Here is a 21,786-nt window from a genome sequence, read left to right on the forward strand (position 1 = left end):
TCTTTTATAGTTACCAGCTGCCATCTGCAGGACTTGTGATGAGTCTAGTTGGGGAATCTTACATGGTCTTCAAAATAGGTCACAAGTCTGTTGATCATTCCACCCAACACATGCACAGAACCATGACTGATGGGATGAGGCCCTGCTCCTGGATACATTGTGCCTTTGCACAAATGGACTGCGTGGGCAGCAGGTTGTTTGGGTTTGGACATTAACTGTTGATGACAACTGACTGAGAAAATCAGCTGCCCAGCACTGAGGGATTGTGGGCTTGTGGAATGTTGTGGAGGGAAGCACTAATTCCAAGGGAAGCTCCTCTGGTTGAGAAGTCGAGGTCCAAATAACATAAAAGACAGCTCTCTGTCACTTCAGATAATGACCAAAAATGGTGGTGATTTTTTGGACAGTCCAGTTTCTCTCACTCCAGAAGAGTGTACTGAATGGGCTTTGGGAATACCCCCAAATTGCACATCATATGGTTTGGGTTGTATGTACAATATTTTTAGATTTTTTTCCCCTGATTTTTAAAGGAATTTGGAAAATTCACAGTCTCCCCAAAATTAGAAATCAAGCTCTAGGTCCATAAAAACATTATAAGGGTTATTTCTTTAATGCCTATAAATGCCAATTTCAAAGATGATTATAGAACTACTGGAGGCTTCTCAATTTAAAATAAAAAAAAAAAATTCAGATCTTGTATGAATTACTGTTTTGCTTTCCTTTATTGTTACCTTGGAAACATTTTAGCAATTTTGATCAAAATGAGGTGTACTCTAAGGCATTCAGCAATGTGATTTGGTTCTTCTTTACTGTAGAGATTTTTTCAAAGGTATTGAGCTGTTTCTGCTAACTACTGCATTTTTCATGAATCACCATTGGATTTCTTGTTCTCTGTCCAGATCCATGGGCATCCTTGTTCTTCAGGGGCAAGAGTTGTGCTTATAGAATGATGTTCCTGCCACTTGTGTGATGAGTATAATTTGATGTTGTGAAGAAAATAAAGAAACCATCATCTGTCTTCTAGACTCATGGGGATGGACATGCTTGTTTTAATAGGAAGCTATAAGCCAGTCTCTATTCCCATTATCATTTGCTGTTGTGGAAATCCTTTAAATTTTGTTCCTTAAGGTTTTTTTCTGAGGACTATCAGTTGACTGATGGTAAACTCAAGTCCCAGTGGGTCTGCAGAAACATTTTAACTGGTTACTCTTGCAAAAGTATTCCTGATTGACTTACGATAAAAGTTACCTGAGAGTAAATAGAACATTGGTAGGTTCTGTGTCAATTGGATTGGACTTACACAGTAGGAAATTCTTAGCATGAAAATACTTGAAAATTTCCTAGATCTTAAAGTTTGGGATAGTAATTGTCCCATTGCAAAGAAAAATTAAGCTTTATCCGTTAGGGATTTCAGCACAAGTTTGGTTTCTTCCTAATATTAGCTATTAAGTTCTTATTTATAGAAGACTTCACAATTATTGAAATTTATTTGAAAAGGACAGTGTTTTAATCTAATCCCCACCATCTAGCAGAGGCACATAGTACTCAGTAAGGGTTTCCATTATTTGGGTTAATTTGGCTCTATGCTTCTGCTGCTAGATCTTGAGAAGTGTGCTTTGTTGGGCCATTGTGTGAATTCAGATTTTTTTTTTTCACCCTCTTAAGTGGAAACTTCCTTTCCTCTTATATTGAAATAAGCCTTCAAATTTGGTTTATCCTAATATTTTTGATTGCATTTTAAATTTATCTTATGGTGATAACAAAAGGAATTAGTATGAATTCTGAGACTGAACCCTTTGTAGAGGCAGCCATGATAACTGAAGCTTCTGTTTTTCTAGGTTAACCTTTCTTTTCTTGTAAGGAAAGTTGTGGACAAAACTGGAACAACAGTATATTCCCATTAATAATAATGCTAAGCTCAGAATTTCAGGTTACTAAAATCTGTGGAGTCAAATGATTCGAAAGGTAGGATGTGAAAGCAGAAAGGAACCTCAGGCCATGTCGTTATTTTAGAGACTAGGAAATAGACTTCAGGGCCACTCTGCTGAATCACAAAATTGAAATGTGATTATCAGACCTCTACTTTTCTTTTATACTAAGTGGAGATGCATACTAGTACATTACTTATCAGGAATATAAGAAATGAAGGTATTTTCTGAGTAATTCTGAAGTTTTTCTGAAGACTTTCATAAACCCAGCATATTTATCATTGACAGCTCTAAGTAGGCAGACCCCAAATTAAGACTGCTTTTTATTTCTGTTCATGCATAGAGAGTTCCAGTAGCACATCTTACAGAGCAGAATTGAACCATAAGAATCTTAGATTTCTTCCTGCTCTCTCAATCATATTATGCCTTTGTTGAATGTTTATTGTGATTCAGGCACTGTGTTAAATGTATTATGTGGTCATTTTCTTGCAAATGGCTCAACCTCTTATGATCAAGTTATTTTACCTCCTTGCTTCAGTTTCTTCATCTGTTAAATGATGACTACATCATAGGATCATATTGAGGATGAAATGAATTTGGGAGATATTTAGAACAGTGCCTGACATCTCATAAACTTATTGTTGCCAATAAAGAAACTGAGAGGTTAATTTTTCTTTCTATCTTCATTTTCACCCTATTTCTAGGAAAAATAAGACTGATATTCTTTCTGAAATCCATATGATTTATGTATGCCTATATCTCTAGTCTCTGTGTTCTGGTTAAATGATGTCATGACTAAGTCATTTCAAAACATCAAAAAGTTGGCTTTGCTCACTGCATATGAGTGACAGCCAGCTCCACCTAGTGGTGAGATCTTATTTTCTAATGTATCCCTCTTCAGTTTAAAATCCTTGAAAGTAAAATTCCCATAGTCTCTGGGGTACAAATCCAGTTAAGCACAATAATCTTGCTTCTGCTTTTCTTTCCATTCCTTATAGCTTGTTTTGGTGATATTGGGGGTTGAACCCAGGGGTACCCTACTATTGAGCTACATCCCATCCCTTTTTATTATGAGATGGAGATCTTGTTAACTTGCCTAGGCTGGCCTTGAACTTGCAATCCTCCTGCCTCCTTGTCCAGAGCTGCTGAGATTACAGGCATGTACCACTATACCTGGTTCTTTATGTCCATTTCTTTATCAGAGTACACATTGTTATGTTACCAGTTTGTTTCCCCCACACTACATTGAGCTCCATGGGTCCGTGGTATCAGAATCTGCTTTTGTCTGTTTTTATCACAGCTAGCCCAAAGCCTGGCTCACAATAGGCATCTGAAAAACGAACAACTGAATAATGCAAAACATCCTAGAGTAAGCTGGCAGTCAAATTAGGTTATAGTGGGTTCATATTTTTATGAGATTTGATTTGGTTATAACAACTTGTGAAGACTGTATCAGTCCAGCAGATTCATAACAGTAAGTCTGCCAGCAGTGAAAATGATTGTCAGAAGCTACAAACATGCCCGAAACTGCAGCAATTTGCAATGGTCTTTGTGCCAGTTTTCAGTTAGACTAGAAAACTGAAATTACAGGTGCTAAAACACTACTTTTGTAAAACTACAGGGGCTACATTTTTTAGTTTAATGGATCAATATAGGTACAGTTACTAGTTTCCCTCTCTGTTCTGTTCCCTCTCTGTTCCCTCTCTGTACTGAGGACAGTAAAACAGAAAGACTAAAGGGGCAATGATCAGACTTCTGACAATATTGTATGGCTGCACTGTCTGCCAATGAGTCTCTTACTACTACTATCACCACTGTATGACCTTGAGCAAGTTAAGTAATTTCTCTGACTGTTGTTTTTTCACCTGTAAACTAGAGGTCTCTTATCTACATCTGAAGTATTTATCTCATGGGATTGTAATCTTTAAGATTAAATGAGATCATGGTCTATAATAGTGCTGAGTAAATGTTAGCTTTTATAGTATTGTCTGTTTATAAATGGTGAGGATCAATTGTGAGAAGGTCTGACATTAGAGACCTTACCTGCCTTGGTTTCTATAATAGCTCCAGCACTTGGCCTGCATGTGGAGGCTGTTTAGCAAATGTTTGTTGACTTACTACATAAAGACAATTAGGGAACAGTTTTTAGAGATCTATGAGTCTTATGTTCTTTCCTAGCATATCTCTGGCTGATGAAGTACATCACTTCTACCACACCGTACCTGGACTCTGAGTTTTCTTAATATATTTTGTGTTAACTTCTTTGGACTATACCAAGGAAAACAAGCATAACTCAGCATTAGTGAGTCTCCTATTAGGAAGAACTGGTGTCTTGTCAGCGCTTGAATCCCCAAAGAATGGCAGCAGTAAAGTTTCTATCTGAACATTTATTCCACAGTCATAGAAACTGAAGATGGAGAAGACCTGAGGACATCTTGTCCATCCACGTTGTTGTACAATAAAGTGGCTGGAGCAAAACAGCCTGTTCACTTGATGCTCACAAGACAGGCTTTTGGTTCTTGGAGCATAGCAGTTGCACACATTAAAATGAAGACACAATGCAAATACTCTTCACAAACCTTAAGAAAATATTTATAAGTACATTATTTTCATAAAATGATCAGTAATTAAAGAGAAGAATGAGGGAATCCTAGATTAGATGAGTTGTTGAGTTGGGTGAAAAAAGAGTAACTAAACAGTGCAGTTAGTGGTTTTAATGGCTAGAAAGCAATTCCTTGGGATTTTCTGGTTTGCCTGTCAAAACATGAGTTGGGAGGAAAAGAGGCTCTAAAGTAGTTTCTTTTCCCTTCATTCTATATCCACACCAAGGAAGCGCTTAACTTGCTGCAAGGCTCTGACTGACCTAGCACCAACACTGAGACGTTTGTTCCCAGATCACAGCACTGTTCCACTTGACTCTTGTTCCATTTACCACTTCTTGGGCTGAAAGGGAAGCAGCAGCTCCTGTATAGGGTTTGTGCATTAGCAAGATTCGTGAATAATGGCGAGTCACCTCCATGCACATTAAAGACCTCAAATGATTGGGCTCTGTGGCTGGCCTCAGTTGGCTGTCCCAGTCCTTCTTTAAACCTTTTTTTATGTATTGGAGAAATCGCCTTTCTCTACCTCGTGGTGTACACACTCTGGGGCCCTTATTATTTACACGAACCAAGAAGCCATCTCCATTTTTGTTGTATGTGCTTACTGTGCCAGGATTTCCCCTTTGGAGGATGGGATATAGTTTGCCATATGCCAGATTTCCCAGTACCAGAGCTTGTAAGAGAATGGAGGTCTTTCCTGATCTCATGGAATGGAAGCCAATGAAAGGATGCAAGGTAGCTATCATCCCTTAGCTCTTTCTAATTTCCCAAAAAATGCAACCTTCCACCTGAAGGCTTCTGATCTTTGTTGTTGGATCTTCTTCTTTTTTTTTGAGCCTAAGGGGGGAAGTTGAGAGAAGAAATGTGGAGTACAACAGAAAGAAGAGTTTCAAGGACCCACCATTTCATGAAGTCTTTTTACAAAACACAATACACTGTTTCACAAATTGCAAAACACTTTTCAATTACTACCATTTAAAAAACCATTGCTACTGAACATGAAGACTGCTTCATTTCAACACAAGCAATTATGGTTTTTCTTTGCCCAGGACTTGGGAGTATTTCAAGCAATATTGACAGCAATAAGCCTGGCTTCACCCCCTACTGCTTCTCGCTGCATCTGGCCACAATTCTGGCCAGGTAGTTCCTCAGAAGATACTTGAGGAGTGTGCACTGGTCCTTTACTCTGTGGATAAGGTGGTATGATTGCCACCGCTCAGAATGCCTCAGTAGAGAAGCTTAAGGTAAACCTGATATACAAAAATCCAAACTTACAAAACAGATAAATTAAGGGATAATTGCATTACAAAAGGATTCTTTACAAAAGAATTCACCTCTGGGTTCCCTTAAAGAGTCAGCTTCTCGATATAATCACGATATGAGTTTAGTTACAAAAATGTCCACGTACATTAAGAGCATGGCTGTTACATGAATTGAGGTACACCTGTACATCAGCCTTCCATGCTGTGCAGATGTCCAGGGGTGCTCAGGGCATGGCGGCAGAATCTCTAGGTATGCTTGTTTGTCAGAGATGGGTGGGGATGGCCAAGGGACATGATCTTCCAAAGGCAGCTTTTGGGCCTAGGGTGAGGATGTGGGGAGCGGGAAGATACTTCAAAGCAAACTGTCCTTTTCTGTGTTGGGCTCACCTGATCCCTCATTGTTGAACTGTTTCATCTGGGAAGTTGACTGCAAGTCAACTTTGGAGCCCTCCTACCTCCCTTATCAGTATCTCTGAGTTTATCAGCACTCCCGGGTTTTCTCGGTCAGTTAACTAATTGCTAAGCTGTTATCTAATTATAAGTTAAAGTGCTTAGAGCACTGGGTAGCTCTTGGTGAAACTGCAGACATAGTATCCAGAAAAATAGGGGAGAAACTGGACCTTTCTAATGACCTGCATACTGCTTGGCCAGTGCTGTGAACTTATTGTAGATATTCAGACTGATCAGGATGGAAAAATGAATATTGAAAGGATAAAGCAACAATTGATGATAAGGAAGCCTAGGGTCAGGGTGCACTGTAGAAGGTGAATCAGCAGATGTGTGCTGAAGTTAAGGAAAAAATTCTCAAAAAGACTTTCCTCACTTCTCCCAATTCATGAGGGCAGCCAAACAACTTCCAGAGTAGTGTCTTTCCAGAGTAATTTTAGGACCCCCTGCATGTGTCCTGGGAGTGTTGGTTAACACTAGGTTTCTGAAGTCACCTCCAGACCCTCACTCCTTTAATCTTTGGGGAAGGATCCTGGCAATCAGCATTCCAAGGAGTTTCTTAATGAATTCTCATTTATGCTAATGCCTGGGAACTGAAGTTCTGGAGTTCACATATTCCTTTCCTTTTTGCATGCCCAAGGTGTTATCACTGGGAAAAAAAATGCCTAGGCAAGGGGGAAGCTATGTTACCTATATCAGTGTTTGGGGGACATTGGATGGGGCCTGGAGGATAAGCAGAGGGACCAAAATCTGTTCTTAGCTCCTCAGAAATGAGTGGGTGTGAAGGATGGGAGATTGACTTGGTGATATCCATATAGGTACGCAGAGTACAGACTACTAAATGCTGAACCTCCTGATGTTCTCGGGCTAGAGGTTCTTTTTGGATTCCTATGGCTGGGAGGTGACTGCTGATCTGAAAATAACCTAGTATATGATGTGCAGAACATTTCCCTTCACCCACAGTCCAGTTCACATGCCCTTATTCACAAGCAATAAGCAGGATATCCCTAGTTCACCCTAACCTTGCTTTGCTTTTCTCTTTCATTTCCTTTATAAAAGGCACGCACTATAGTGGAAATACTTAGTTAGATTAGAAGTATAATCTATTCATTCATTAGCCAATGGCCTTTCTGGCCTAGAGATTTTGTTGTAAAAGCATGGTGTGCATTTTTCAGGCTCCCTTTGCCTGACCTCTATCCCACGTTCCTATTCCTTTTCATAGTGTCATGTAAACATGTTCTTACTAAATGTTAGGATGGGGTCAGAGATCCAGATCTTTCTCAAGAGCATGGTTCTTGCCTGATCCAGTCAATCCTTACCTGCAGTGATACTGAGTTTGCTTAATTTTTAAGTATGCCCTTTCCCTCAAGTTACTCTAGTACTTACCCTGCTCCCCATTCAGAATGTGGGTACAATCTAGATTGGAGAGTTGTATCAAAAGTTATAACCCTGGATAATTCTGTTCTCTGTTAAGACTAAAACCAACAACCCAGTAAGACACAGGTATGAGTAACAATTTTATCTCTGGTTGATAGTGCAGAGAAAGGGCTAAAAACTGGAAATATTACTGTGGCACCTGGTGAAAGGTTAACAGGAACTGGGGTTGTCTGGTTGTTCACGCGTCCCTTATACAGAGTTTACTCCTAACTTTAGGCTCCTGCTATGAAAAAGCCTTCAATCCTGGAGACCTAGGGGGTGAGCCTGGAAAAAATCTTTGCTGCATATTAGTCTGGGGAGAGCAGACTTGCCCCTTAGAAGATCTAGATCTCAGTTTCTCCCACCTTTGTCCATCCTTACAAAAGAGCATTATAAAGTATCTCAAGGGCTCAGGAAGGCCAGGAGTTGGGAGAGGGGGAGCAGCCTGATCGCCTAGGACTCACAAGTCCGATTTGTCCTTTGATACTCTTCCAGCTCAGTTTTCCTGCTCACAGCCAACTGTAGCTCCTGGCGGATCACCTGAATCTGCTTCTCCAGCTCTGAGAGTTCCTGCATAACTGAGTTCCGAGCTACGTTGAGGGTGTCTGCTTTCCCATTGGTGGTCAGTGAGGCAGGGAGCTCTCTTCTCCTTGGAGGGAGAGGGATGTCCTGGTGGGTTCGAATGCCCAGCTGGTTTTGTCCTCCCTCATCACTAAAGATGTATTTTCGTTGGTTGTCATGACTCAGATTGGAAGTATTCCACACCATGAGCTGATGGGGTCCGATGTTGGACCTAGGAAGCAAAGAAAGTCAAATTCAACTTCCATTATGCAGCTTTCCAAGTGCTCTTCTCCACCTGCTGGCCATTTCCTACATGAATACAGAGCTGAGTATGCATTTAAAGACAAAGTTACAAAGCCATTGACAGACTTGCCTGCTGCTGGGTTGTGGGGACAATAGGAGCCATGAACTTTCAACTGAAGTTCAAGGTTTTATCTAGTCTTATGTGCTTTGGAAATGGAATAGGGAATCATTTGATGGAATGTGGTGTGGCACATTGTTTTGTAAAGAACCTTAGGTGCCTTCCTGAAGGGGAAGCACAGAAAACAACTCTGCCTTGAATAGCCTGTGACTATAAAGATGATGCGTCAGTAACAGTGAAAGTCTGTTTATTCAGATGTTGACCTGCAAGCATCAGCCTGCTGATAGATATAATTATATGGCTCATCTCAGTCCCACAGGGCCATGCAGATGTTTACTACTTGGTTAGGGGGAGAATAAAAGCATATAAGCCACAGGTTTCAGCAAAATGCTTTTTACTATAGGAATATTTTTATGTGGTTTGAGAATGACAGGTCAGGTCTGATATTTAAAATAAAAAAACAAACAAAACAAAACAAAACAAAAAACTAAGAAAGCCCCAGGTTCTTGCTGTGAGTGAAAGTCAAGTAGAATGGATCTGTGCTCCTCTTTCAGGCTTGCATTGTAGCTCCTTTCACCATTGTGGAGAAGTGGCCGTAGACAGTAAGAAAGTTATTGCTAGATAGGTACAGGAGGAAGGTGATCTTGTTTCTGAAATACACTTCAACAGTTGGATGCACTGTGAAGAGTTTCTCACTACAAGAACATTTTAGAGCCCTAAACAGTAGAACTGCTGATTTCTTTTACCCTAGGAGAAGACTGAGGAGGTTTATGACTACTCTTGCTGTCTGGGCAAAATGCAACAGAAAGTAAATCCTTGTATTTTTGCTCCCATCCACATTACTAAACTGACTACTCCTTTTTACTTGCCAGGGAGATAGGGAAGCAGGATGAGGAAGGGCAAGGTGAAGGGTGACAAAGTCTTGATGCATTTACGTTGTTGAGAACAAAAACACAAGGACTGAGTAGAATGATTCTCTTCTGCTTTGCCCTGAGGTAGATTTGGAAAGTGATCTGATCCTTCATTCCTGCTTTCATCCATGCTTCTTTGTCATGGAACTTGGCTGTCCATCCCTATCAGGATGCTTACCCTCTCTTTGAATGAGGACTGGCCTTATAACTTGTTTTGGCCAATAGAAAGGGTGGCAGTTACAAGCCTAAGCTTTCAAGAAGCATTTCTTTCCTAGTCCCCTGCTGCTACAATGTGAACCAGTCCACATTAGCCTGCTGGATAATGACAGACCATGTGGAGAGTCCTTGATCTCCCCACTTAGCCAGCTGAGACCAATCATAGGCCAGACAGCTTTTAGTTACTCTCCCCCTCCCCAAGCTGGCTGCAGACATAAGTAGGCCTAGTTCAACTTAGCCAAGTCTGGCTAAGATCAGCAAACTGCCCAGCTGACCCATAGATTAGTAAGCAACTCACTGTTGTTGAAAACATTAAGTATTAGGACAATTTCTCACACAGTGAAAACCACCTGCTGCATTCCCCAAGCCATTAAAGCACACAGACATACCAAACTGCCCTTTAATTCTTTAATGTTTCTCTTAGTTTGTTTCATATTAATGAGCAGAAGGCACCAGAGTTCTGTTTTCCTATGTCTTGGACTGGGTTAAAGTTCTTTAATGAACCCATTTTAGAGCTCCATTGACATTAGATTTTAATCAGAGAGAAGATATAATGATAACTTTTCTTCTGGCCTCAGGGTTCCTTTAATTTTTCACATGTTGAATAAATCAAGAAATATATATATATATATCTATTATATGGTATATATAATCTCTTTCAATATCCATTTTTTTCTCTGCGTTAAATTAAAAAGGGACGACATCAAAAAAAAAAAAAAAAAAAAAAAAAAAAAAAAAAAAAAAAAAAGGAACGACATCAGCCTCCATACTAGGGCCCAAAATTTCTGCAAGCCTTTCCTCAAGATCATGTTAATCATTCATTCATTTTTCTATTATTTAATTCACTCAATGAGGAAGAGTGTAATTTAAACTGGCAGACCCAACCTGAATACCATAGATACTTGATAGTGGGGAAAACTTAAGAGTAGAGAATCTACTTGCGTTCTTGGATTGTCTGGGGAACTACAGTTATCAGGTAGGTGGAGATAGTCAATAATCTGGTTGTCTCCAGAGCTTTGAATATCTATCTGGGAATATATAGAAGAATAAACAAAAGCTGAACCCTTCTGTGACAAACTCTAGTTGCGAGCACCACTGTGGTCTGATCACTGATGTGTGGTTCCAGACACCAGTGAATGGGAGGTGACAGCTGCTGAATGTAAGGAATGAGTGTGCTGTACTCTTGACTCTTGACCTCAGTAATGGTTAGGTTGTGTTTTATACTGAGCCTTCCTCAGTCATCAGAGTGTAACAGGACCAGTGATTGAGTGGTATTTCACACTAAAAATGAGCAAAACAGGTTTCTATGGAGCAAATATGTAACATTGAGGTTCAGAGCTCCACTCGACCATTCAAAAGAAACAGGGCCGCTGTGTAATCCCAAACGCTCATTGTGTTGAAAGGTGGCAGGTGTTGGGTTGTAAGGAGGTGGGTATAGGAAATGTGGGCCCACGACACACCTCTCATTCTTAACAGAAGACAAAGGGTGGACAGCATGATTCTTCTTCATGGCTGTATCTCCTATAGGGCTGCTGCAGTCCTTTCCCTCCAGGTCACATCTAGCTAGTCAGAATCATTTCCATCGTCTCTTAGAGCCTCTCTTTCCAGTCCCCTTTCCCTGCCTCCCTGTCTGTCTGTGGCATTCTGGTATCACAGTGCAAGTCTGTTAGTGACAAGCTGTAGCCTAATTAGATCACAGCTGCAAGGATGTGTTCTGCCTTAGCTCCGTCTCAAAGTAAGGGATTCAGGAAGGAAATCTGCCAAGAAATTGGGCAAGTTGAGTGAACAGACACATTTGACTCTCGGTTGAGGTGAGATAGATGTGAATAAGAACGGCATCACAGTTGGAGATGTGATCACTGATCTTCCTGTTTCTATTATTGCTGTAAAAAACAAATGTTTTGTCATTGCAGGACTGTATCTTTGCTGCTGCTGTGTCTTCTTGCGTTCCTCTCATTAAAATTTTATGTTAAAAATAATTACAGAAAAATCTATGTAACATGACATGGAAGAGCTGTAACCTGATTAGGCTACAGCTTGTCACTGACAGACTTGCACTGTGATAGGAGAATGCCAGAGACTGAGAGGGGGCAGTGCTCTCTGACTGGAGAGAGAGGCTCTAAGGGACAATGGAAATGATTCCGACTAGCTAGAGGCGACCTGGAGGGAAGGGACTGCAGCAGCCCCTAGGAGATACAGCCATGAAAAAGAATCATGCTGTCCACCCCTTTTTCTTCTGTATCAGTGAGTGGTATGAATATCAAGATTTCGAAACTACCCAGAAAACTATACTTTGAAGCTGAGATACACCATGGATTGCAGAGTTACTCAGAGCAGATACCCCATGTGAGGCCTCTGGGCACATGAAAGAACCAGCAGGGCAACCTTAGGCACAGGCAAAGAGGCCACCAGGAATGCTTCCGACATCTTCAGTCATCACGAATGAGGCAACAGTCATGCACAGGTGACCGCAGTGAATATGTGGAGTTTGAAGTTTCAAATGTCATCCATGCATGTAATGCTTGTTCCTTCCTACTAACAAAGTGCTGTTTTCTAGGGAGCTCTAAGGGTGGAAATCTAAGGAAGTAGATTAGGAAGGACATGTCTGTTGTATGTTTCAAATATTGCTAGGAGTGCTGGAAAGGGTGGGAAATAGAAACATACCCAGAAGAAAATATCACATGAAATTAACTGCCTGTAGCACTCATGAATTCAGTCTTAACTGTATTTTGTACATAATAATAGTTAATATTTGTGAGCCATTTGATTCAATTTCAGGGTTTTGCAACTATATCTCATTTAATCCTTACAACAACTCTAGGACATAAATAATGTTTTTCTCAGTTTCGCAGATGAACCTGAGGCACAGAGAGTTTCAATAACTTGTCCAAGGCCACACATATTGTAAGTGGTAGAGACAGGATTGGACTCAGTGTCCACACCTGCACTTTTCACCATGACAGTATTTTGCCTATGCTGTGCATGTGTGCCTGTGTGTGTGTTTTACTTTATCTAAAAATATATGTATTTATATTGATTTTGTTTATCAACAAATTGTCCTGGTTTGATCTGAAAGATTATTTAGACATAACTCCCCTTTTGGGCATGGATTCTCAGTTATGTCTCTAAACTTATTTTAGCAAGTACAAAGACAGCTGGTGTTGGCCTCCTCTTACCTCTTTTCCACATGTTTGGTCTTGAAACGCTGTTGCTTTTCTTCTACAAATGATGTGTTTAATGCTCTGTGCAATCTCTGGTGGAAAGAACAGATTCATAGGTAAAGATCATTAGAAACACACGGGTCAGGGGACAAAGTACTGCTCAAGATTTAATGGAGTCTCTAGTCTCTACAAAACTTGGCCTCTTTAACCAAATTTCAAAGATGCCTGGAAATATATCAACATTCAGCCTCGAAACTCAAGATAACAAGAATTTTAGTTATAGGTTATTATTCTACTTGGAGGGGGGAAAAAGAGATCTGTTAGGAAGTTTGGAAATGTTTTGGATTCAAAAATGGTGTGTGAGGTAAAGAAGTGCATTCATAACTCACATGGAGCAAGGCCTTGTACAGTTGCTAAAAATGAACCAAAAACTTGTTCCTACTTTTTGGCAAGATAAACATAACTCCTGAGAGTTAAACTAATCATATTAGCACATTGGCATACAATGGAGATCACTTTTCTGTGGAATTCACCTAGGAGACCAAGTACTCCCAGGAAGGAAGCAGGAAGAATAGGGTTCGACTGTAATTGAACCAATGATAGTATTCTATGTAGGAAAAACAGGTACAGCATTAAGAAAGCCAGGAGGTCAGCAAGAGAATAGATGAATGGGGTCAAGAGAGGCAAAATGTACAGCCTCACTGGTGAGAGGTGGCCTGGGGCGTCCAGGTAGAGGAATCCCATGAGTGGGGAAACCAGGACTGTCCACCCTCCTCACCCAGGTGGGTGAAATCACTCTATTTGTGAGAACCTCTTTATCATAAGATACTTCTGACAACATCTTGGTCTCCATACCAATTTTCTGCAGTGAATTATGGGAGGGACACATAAGGGAGTGTCAGAATGGTTGGTCTGCCAAGGGTTTCCGTCCTCCCTGTACATCTGTGTGTTGGTGTCTGGATTATATGAAAGAACTGTGGTACTAGTAACTCTGCCTGAGTACCAGCAGGCTAAGAAGACCTTCACACCTCTGGGCCACACTAAAACAGAACAGGGCAAATGGAGTCACTCAAAGGGAAACAGAGACCTCAAACTCATTTAATAGGTTTCAATTTTGGCAAAAAAGAGTCTGTGGGTAATACATTTTCACACCATCTTTTTAGACTCCCGCCTTTAAGTGAAACCTCATTGAAAACAGTTCTATTTCTTCTACTATGAGCAGTAGTGGAGGGTTATAGGAAAGGAAGGGACACTGGGATTGCTTAATTTAGGGGGAAGGTGAATCAATGGGACAGAAGAAAATCTGTCTTCTAATTGAGAACGCCTATAACACTCTTGTTCTTTGGGGGCTTGCCATTTGTCAGTGTGACATAGGGCTCTAGATCCTCCCATACGGGGAATTCTGAGATATAAGAACAGTGGAGCAAGAGATCTCCAGCACTCACCTGACTGGTGTGCAGCCAATATTGCAGTTTGGATTTGTTTTTGATTCGTGGTAGCAGCAGCCTGTACACTATGTGCTCACCAATGGTTGTCAAGATGGACAGACCAAATCCAATGCACAGTAACACGAAGAGTCCAGAGAAATGTTTGATGCCCATTTGCAAAGTCTGCGACAAAACAGGAAAGGCCATGAATGCAACGCTCCACGTGGCCGAATGCCAATTCACTTTTTCTTTTCTAGACTCAGCCTCCTGCATTTCTGGATCCAAAGAAAGCTGGAGACTATTCCTTCATGTGCTCAGTGAACTTCGGCCAGTGCTGGACTGAGAGTGGGGACAAGGCACAATCCCTGGGGTGCTACTCCTATATTAATCTTATACAAATAACACCTGGTGTTGTGCCCAGGCCCTGGGTGCTAACTACCCTACTGTCGCTTAGAGATTGAGAGAAGTAGAGACAGAGTTGAAACAATTTAAAATTCTGAATAGCTATGAAGGAAAAAGATACTCTCAGGGACAGAGGATGAGTAGATATAAAGGGAAAAGACATGCTTTGAGTAGTTTTGGAACTTAAATCTGACAGGGAAAATGGAAATCCTCTAGTTCAATGCCTTCATTTTACAGATAAGAAAATAGACCAAAGAAGTGTAGTAAGTTGAACCAGGCCATGAAATGAGGCAGTTGTAGAGAAGAAAAAGAAGGAACTTAATATTTATTGGTTGCAAACTTTTTGCCAAGTATTTTGCATTTAGATAGGCATTATAATGCCCACTTTGTAGTTAAAGAAACATACTGTGTAAGTGCTTGGGTGCCATGCTAAGGAACTGGGTGTTATTTGTGGAAGCTTTTTGCCATCATCATCACTGATAATTATTTAGCACTTAGTATGTGTAAGACAGAGTTCTGAGTACTTTCTCAATGTAGCAACCTGACTAATCTTTATAACCATCTGTGAGGTAGGTACTGTTACTATTCCTACTTTTTAGGTAAAGAAACAGCAACAGAGAAGTACAGTAACTCGTCTAAGGTCATATGGCTAGAAGGGTTAACACTAGGTCAAACTATGCAAAATGTCTCCAGAGCCACACTTTGACTCCTTTATCTGTCTGATGTGAGTGTCCTCCTATTTTATGTAAAGTGTTTCCTTTATTTCATTCTCCCTGACTCTTCTCACCCAGTCCTGGAGAAAAGGCCAAGCATGTCTGGTCCTGGCACTGGGTGCTCTGGGAGGTCTACCTGGGGATCAGGACTGGGAGATGGAGCCAGGCTCATTGATTCTCTCTTTCTCCATGATAGGACTTTGGGCAAAGACTGTAGATCAAAGACCAGCATTAAAATTACCGGAGAAGGAAAGACAAGAGCTGCTGAGGAGCTCAGAGCTCTAGGAGACTGAGATACAGGCAGGAAAACAAGGCAGCGGCCTCAGAATAAAGGCAGATGCCTAGACCCTGCTGGTCTATGAGGGGGTTTGGTGAGGAGGTGCACTGGGCCTTCAGGACTACACAGGTACCAGGACTTTTTCTGGGACATCTCTGTACAAGTGGTGATCAATTACATAAACTTAACCTCTAGGAATTATATGCAAATGTATTGAAAGTAGTCCTTAGACTATGTCTATTGTAACGTGAACAGGATTGGCTATTAGAGATATCCAATGAGCTATTATTGCTATGGGATAAAGAAAAAACTGGGGAAATTCATTTTGGACTTTAACATCATCAGACATTCAGTAAAACTCTGAACAGACAGACGAGCACTGCTTTCTTAGCAAAAATATTGCCAAGATAAGTAAGAAAAATGAATGTTACTTACAACAAGACAGCCTGTCTTTGAACACAGGACTTGTCCCTCTATTTTTCTGTGCATAACAGTAATTAGTCTCATTTTCTTCTGATTACCTCAGTAATAAGTAGATTGTATTCAGCTTATATTGCATGTTTCTTTCTTTAAACTTCTGTTGTTTATACCCACATACTAATAGATTAATAGAAGTAGTTGTCTTTTTTATTAGGCCTTTGACATGTGTGCCAAAAAGCCACATATGCACATTATGATTTTATAATAACCCCATAAGTTAAATATTATTACCTCCATTTCACATTTGAACAAATGGAGGTCCATGGAGATTAATTACATTATCCAAGATCATATAAACTAATATGTGGGGAAGTCAGGCCAGGTGTGAATCCAAGACTGTGTAATGCCTAAGCCTGCACTACCTCTCAAGCAAACACCACTTACAGGTCTCCTTTATGGTCTGAATTTTCACTGTCTCTTCACTGTAACAACTTGCAAAAAAATTTTTTTATTAAAAACTCAGCATCTAAATTGAAAATCCGCTATAATCTGCCTGTGAGCACCAACCAAAATGTTTAAGTTGTGTCTGAGTCTGAGTGATAAGATGAGCAGCTGCAGTTGATGTGCACCTGCGGTTGTAATTCAGCCCTTCCCCTAGGATCACAGATCTCTAAATGTGCTATGCATTGGATATGTACATCTACCCCACATTATCAAGTAAAATCATTTTTTCTAATAAGGTGGAACTTGCTCAACTTGACACTCATCATTGGATAGGGGAAGAAGAAGAGGAGCAATGAATATTCATTGTCAAATATTTAAAATTTAGCTGATGCAGACAAAATGATCATTGCAGTTGCAAGTGACATGAGCAGAAGTATGCTAAAAATGCAATCAGGAGCCTGGTTTCATGTTGCTGAGAGCTGTGTAAGTGAACAATGCAAGTAAACTTAAGTTTTGAGGGTTTTTTTTTTTTTTTTGCCCCCTTTTAATACCATTGTTTCATCTGCAGTTTCGTTTGATGGCTTATAGCCACCTCTTCCAGAGCCTCCAGCATTGAGAGAAGATTGTCCCAGGATTTAGCCATGGGCAAATCTTAAATAGTACATGGCTTCACTTAGTCCTTCATAAGCTTCCTCTAGCCCACCCTATCTCAGGCAATTCTCTCATCAGTCAGTAACCATTCAAAAAATTGCCTTGCTTGTTTATTTTTCAAAATGTTATTTATAATTATGTTTAACATTCTATTTTTTGTTAATTTACGTTAGTAAATATTCATTGCACTGTGGAGGGAAAGCATAGTTTGTATCTGATATCATACTTTACATGTTGTAGCCAGGAATATCTATTAAATAAGCACTAAAGAACTGGTATTGTGAATACTTAAAAAAATTTTTTTTAGTTGTATATGGACAGAATGCCTTTATTTGTTTGTTTATGTGGTGCTATGTTAGATAAAGCCCAGTGCCTTACACATGCTAGGCAACTGATCTGCCACTGAGCTACAGTCCCAGCCCATAAATTCTTCATATTATGCAGAAATTCTTGGTGGATTGTCATATAAAACAATCCAAGTATTGACCATCAGATATTAAGCAATGATAGGTATCGAACAGTATTTTAGTGATACTTGGGGAAACTGGTTGGGATTCTTGGACGTGGAAAGAATCATTTATGATTATTTTTCTCATCCAGAAATTCACTAGTAAACACATTTATAGGAGCAGACTAGATTCAGATAAAGAGGGAGATACCTTTGCTATTAAATGTGTGTTTTTTGCCCAGATCATCAATGCTTCCAGTAAAATGTAGAGGTCATCATTGGTCAGGGGAAGAAGAAGCAATTTTGTTCCTGAGCAAGCTCTATTTTGCATCTTGCTCAGATGTGGGCACTTGAAACATCTGACAGCTGGCTGGATAAGTGACAAGTTTTCAAGCCTCCAGCAAGAAATGCAATTAAAGTATTTCACTCATCATTTGCCTTAGATGTTACTGATCAAGTCCTAGGCAACTAATCTCTACCTCCAATTCCCATTTCCCAACATATAGCAACTGTCCAATTTCTTTAGTTCTCTACAGTTTCTATATTCATTGATTTTGATTCTTCTCTCATTCTCTCCTGGACCCACTCAACTCGGGCTTTTGTTGTCCCTGCCCTAATTACCTGTCAAGCAGCTCCTGTCAGTCATCAGTTACTTCCACATGATCAAATCCAATGATCAATTTTCACCTAATTCATGTATCTGCAGCTTGGGCATTGTTGATCACACCATCCTCTTCGGTGTCTTTTCTTCAGCTTGTTTTTGGGATATCGCTATCTCTTTGTTCTGTCTAATCTCCTGTGTTGTTCCTCCTCTGACCAGAGCCTTTGGCATGCCTTCAATTCTTTGCTCTCACTTTCTCATCCAGAATATGGCTTTAAATACTACCTATATGTAATGATTCCTAAGAATTCCTAAGAATTTTGGACTTTCATTCCTCAACTCCCTACTCAACCTCTCTACTTAGATATCTAATGGATATCTGAAACTTAGACATCTAAAAAGAACTCCTAATTTTCTTCTTGAAAGCTGATTCTCACATGACCCTCCTCATTCATAGTGAAACTCCATCCTTGTAATTGAATAGGACAAAGGCTGTAAAGTCGTCTTTGACTCCTCTCTTTCTTTAGCATCCTACATCTCATATGCCTCTACAGATATGGTCGACCTGATGTTCAGAGTAGATCCAGAATCTGATGACTTCCCACCATCTCCCAGTCACCTGGTCCATGTCACCAGCACCTCTTACTTAGATTATTGAAATAGTTTTCCAATTGTATTCCCTGACCCTTTCAGTTCGTCTTCTACATGGTAGCTAGAAGGACCCTCTCAAAATATCATGTCCCTCCTGTGTTCAAGACCCGTAAAACTTTCCACCTCATGTAGAGTAAATTTCAGAGTCATATAATGGGCCTCAAGCCTTATGTGATCTTGTTCCACATTTCCTAATGGCAATTTTTCTTTCTCATTTGTTTCTGCTTAATCTTGTAGGCTGCCTCACTGTTCCTTAAATTCATCCAGCAAATAGTTTCTCAAGAGATTTTTATTTTCTGTTTTCTGCCTGTGAATTCTTCTGCCAGGAGTCAATATTGCTTCTTCCCCACTTCTCATCAAGTCTCTGCTTAAATTCACCTATTGGTGAAGTCTACCTTAATACAGTGGCTTTCCCCCCTCCTCTCTCAGACAATCTATCCTCCTTAATCTGATTTATTTTCCTCCTGACATATATTTATTTATTCCTACTCCCCTTATCAAGTAGAACATAAGCTTCAGGAAGACAGGGATATTGTCTACTTTGCTTAGTACATAACCTGATTATCTAGAACAGGGTCTAGCACATACCAATAAATATTCTTAATAAATATTTCTTAAAGGAATGAAAACATCTAAAGTAATCCTTTTCCTATAACAAATTTGTATATTTTCATATACCTCAGTAGTTCATAGAATAGTTCTGTGAGGAAGAAAATTAGAGGTAGCTATTTCCATTGATGGGTGAGAAAACTGAAGCCTAGAGATCTGATAAAACTTGCCTCCTTGACCTGTTTATGCTGGAATTTATCAATCCAGGGATCTAATGTGGGAAGTGGGAGGAAAAATATGTTTAAAATACAGTAAAACACTGGGGACTGGATGCAATTATTTCAGCTGGCTTGTGGTGCACTGTATTAATTTTTGTTAAGATTCTTTCCCTGGGGAAGTGCCCTCCTCTTATCTCATGTGGTTTTGGTGTGTTTGCCCATCCTTCACATACTCATTGTTTTCACCATTCCTTGGTCCTGGGCCAATCATATGACCCAAGGTAGGCAGATTGGAGCTGAATTATTGCCAAAGTTAGTACTCCCAAGACACAGTCTCCTAGATGCTGCCTAACAACCCGGGAGTCCTGTGGTTCCGGAAACCTTATCTGTTACTTCTTCCTTCAAAGTATTGAGCTTCCCCATTATTCTTTTGATAGTTTTCTTAAATTAATCTGTTGCTCATGACAAAGAATCTGACCTGATACACTAATAGAGGGATTAGGTGTGACTCTAACCTCTCTTGAGACAGTTTTTTTCTCATGCATCATACTGAGAGGAATGGCCTAGCCAATTTGAGGACTTCTCTGACTGGGTGAGGCTGTACTTTTCTGTGTATCTCCAGAAGCCAGTATAGAGCAGGTACTCAATAAATGCTTGTTGAATGAAGTACATATCTGGAAAGGAACTCAGTTGCAATTACTCTTAAGATTTTCTGTTAATACTTTTTCCCAGGGTCTGATGACTACAAGAGACTGGGGAAATCATTTTTATTTTTATCATCTAAGTGTATTAAACTTTGCAGGATTATCTCCTCTGAGTTTGTAAAGCCAAATCCTGATGTTGAAAAAATTTTTTTCTTTAATAAGAGAGCTGGGGATAAAGGAGGAATAATGACTTTAGTGAGAAGTAAAGAAAAAGAAGGCAATGGTACTTCTGAAATATCACTGACTCTTAATATTATGAAACAGGAAAGGAGGAATTGAATAACATTTCTAATATTGAAGATTTTTTTCCTCCTATTTTTCCCAGAAGGGTAGTAGCTCAAAAAAAAAAAAAAAAAAAAAAAAAAAAAAAAAAAAAAAAAAAATGGCAAAGTCACTGTTGTGTTTATACATATGGCCTTTGTCACTCTGTATAGGTATCAGAACACAGTTTCCCAGAGGAGACAAGTTTGCTCCATTGGAGAAAATGGGGTAAGATTGTGTGATGTCATAATTTGGAATTTTTAAAAAAAATCACTTGAAAACAACCAGGAGAGGGAGGAAGAGTTTCATTCAGAGAATTTGGAATTTTCTCATCAGCCAAGACAAGATCATACTTAGCTGGGCATGGTGGCACACACTTTCAATCCCAGAGGTTTGGGGATTACAAACTTCCTGCTGAGGCAGGAGGATCACAGTTTGGAAGCAACCAACCTCAGCAATTTGGTGGAGCTCTAAGCAAATTAGAGAGACCATGTCTCAAAATAAAAAAATAAAAAGGGCTTGGGATATGGCTCCGTGGTTAAAGCACACACACACACACACACACACACACACACACACATGTACACAATCATACTTAACAAAAAAAAAAAAGGAGAAAATGATTTACCAAAACCAGGGAGACCCTGTATGAATCCACATCAGCAGTGCTCGTGTATTTGGATAAGCAGAAGGATTTTGCCAGCAATCAGGGTCTGTCAGAATTCTCAGCAGGTCCTGGAGTTTGGGGGCTGGAAACTCACTGCCTTCCCTAACCTGGAAATTGCTTTAGCAGCTCATCCACGAGGGAGGGATTGCTCTTGTTGCTGAGGAGATGTTGCTCCCACCACGTTCCTCAGGCTCCTCAAGCCTCCATGCTTTCTAAGCTTGGGTAAACATCTTTTATGTTTGGAACTGTACTTAATTGCTACATTAGCTCCATTGTTCAGTCTTTTGAAAATTTTAATTTATTATTAAAACAACCTCAGAAAATGTTTTCTAAAAATAAATTTAAGATTATTCCTAATCCTTTTGCTATAAAATGATTACTTTTAATCCTCTTCTGAACTATGATCACATACATATTTATTTTCCAGAGTAGTAACTGTGCATATGCTTTTTAAAAATTGCTGTTTTCTAGAAGAATAAACCTTTTTAAT

The 21,786-nt window shown here is 39.8% G+C and overlaps 1 protein-coding gene across 1 annotated transcript in view; it reads right to left on the minus strand.

Annotated features, from left to right (window-relative positions):
- Nucleotides 1-5,346: 5,346 nt before the first annotated feature.
- GRIN3A (glutamate ionotropic receptor NMDA type subunit 3A) overlaps nucleotides 5,347-21,786 on the minus strand; it is a 166,892-nt gene continuing 150,452 nt past the window's right edge. Inside the window, exons 7-9 of the mRNA XM_079112225.1 lie at nucleotides 14,309-14,473; nucleotides 12,879-12,955; nucleotides 5,347-8,446 (exon numbers count right to left, since the gene is read on the minus strand). Coding sequence (XP_078968351.1) covers nucleotides 8,107-8,446; nucleotides 12,879-12,955; nucleotides 14,309-14,473 — 582 coding nt within the window. The 3' untranslated portion in view covers nucleotides 5,347-8,106. The remainder of the gene's footprint in view (nucleotides 8,447-12,878; nucleotides 12,956-14,308; nucleotides 14,474-21,786) is intronic.

Source organism: Sciurus vulgaris, assembly GCF_902686455.1.
Source record: "Sciurus vulgaris genome assembly, chromosome: 15".
Classification (NCBI taxonomy): domain Eukaryota; kingdom Metazoa; phylum Chordata; class Mammalia; order Rodentia; family Sciuridae; genus Sciurus; species Sciurus vulgaris.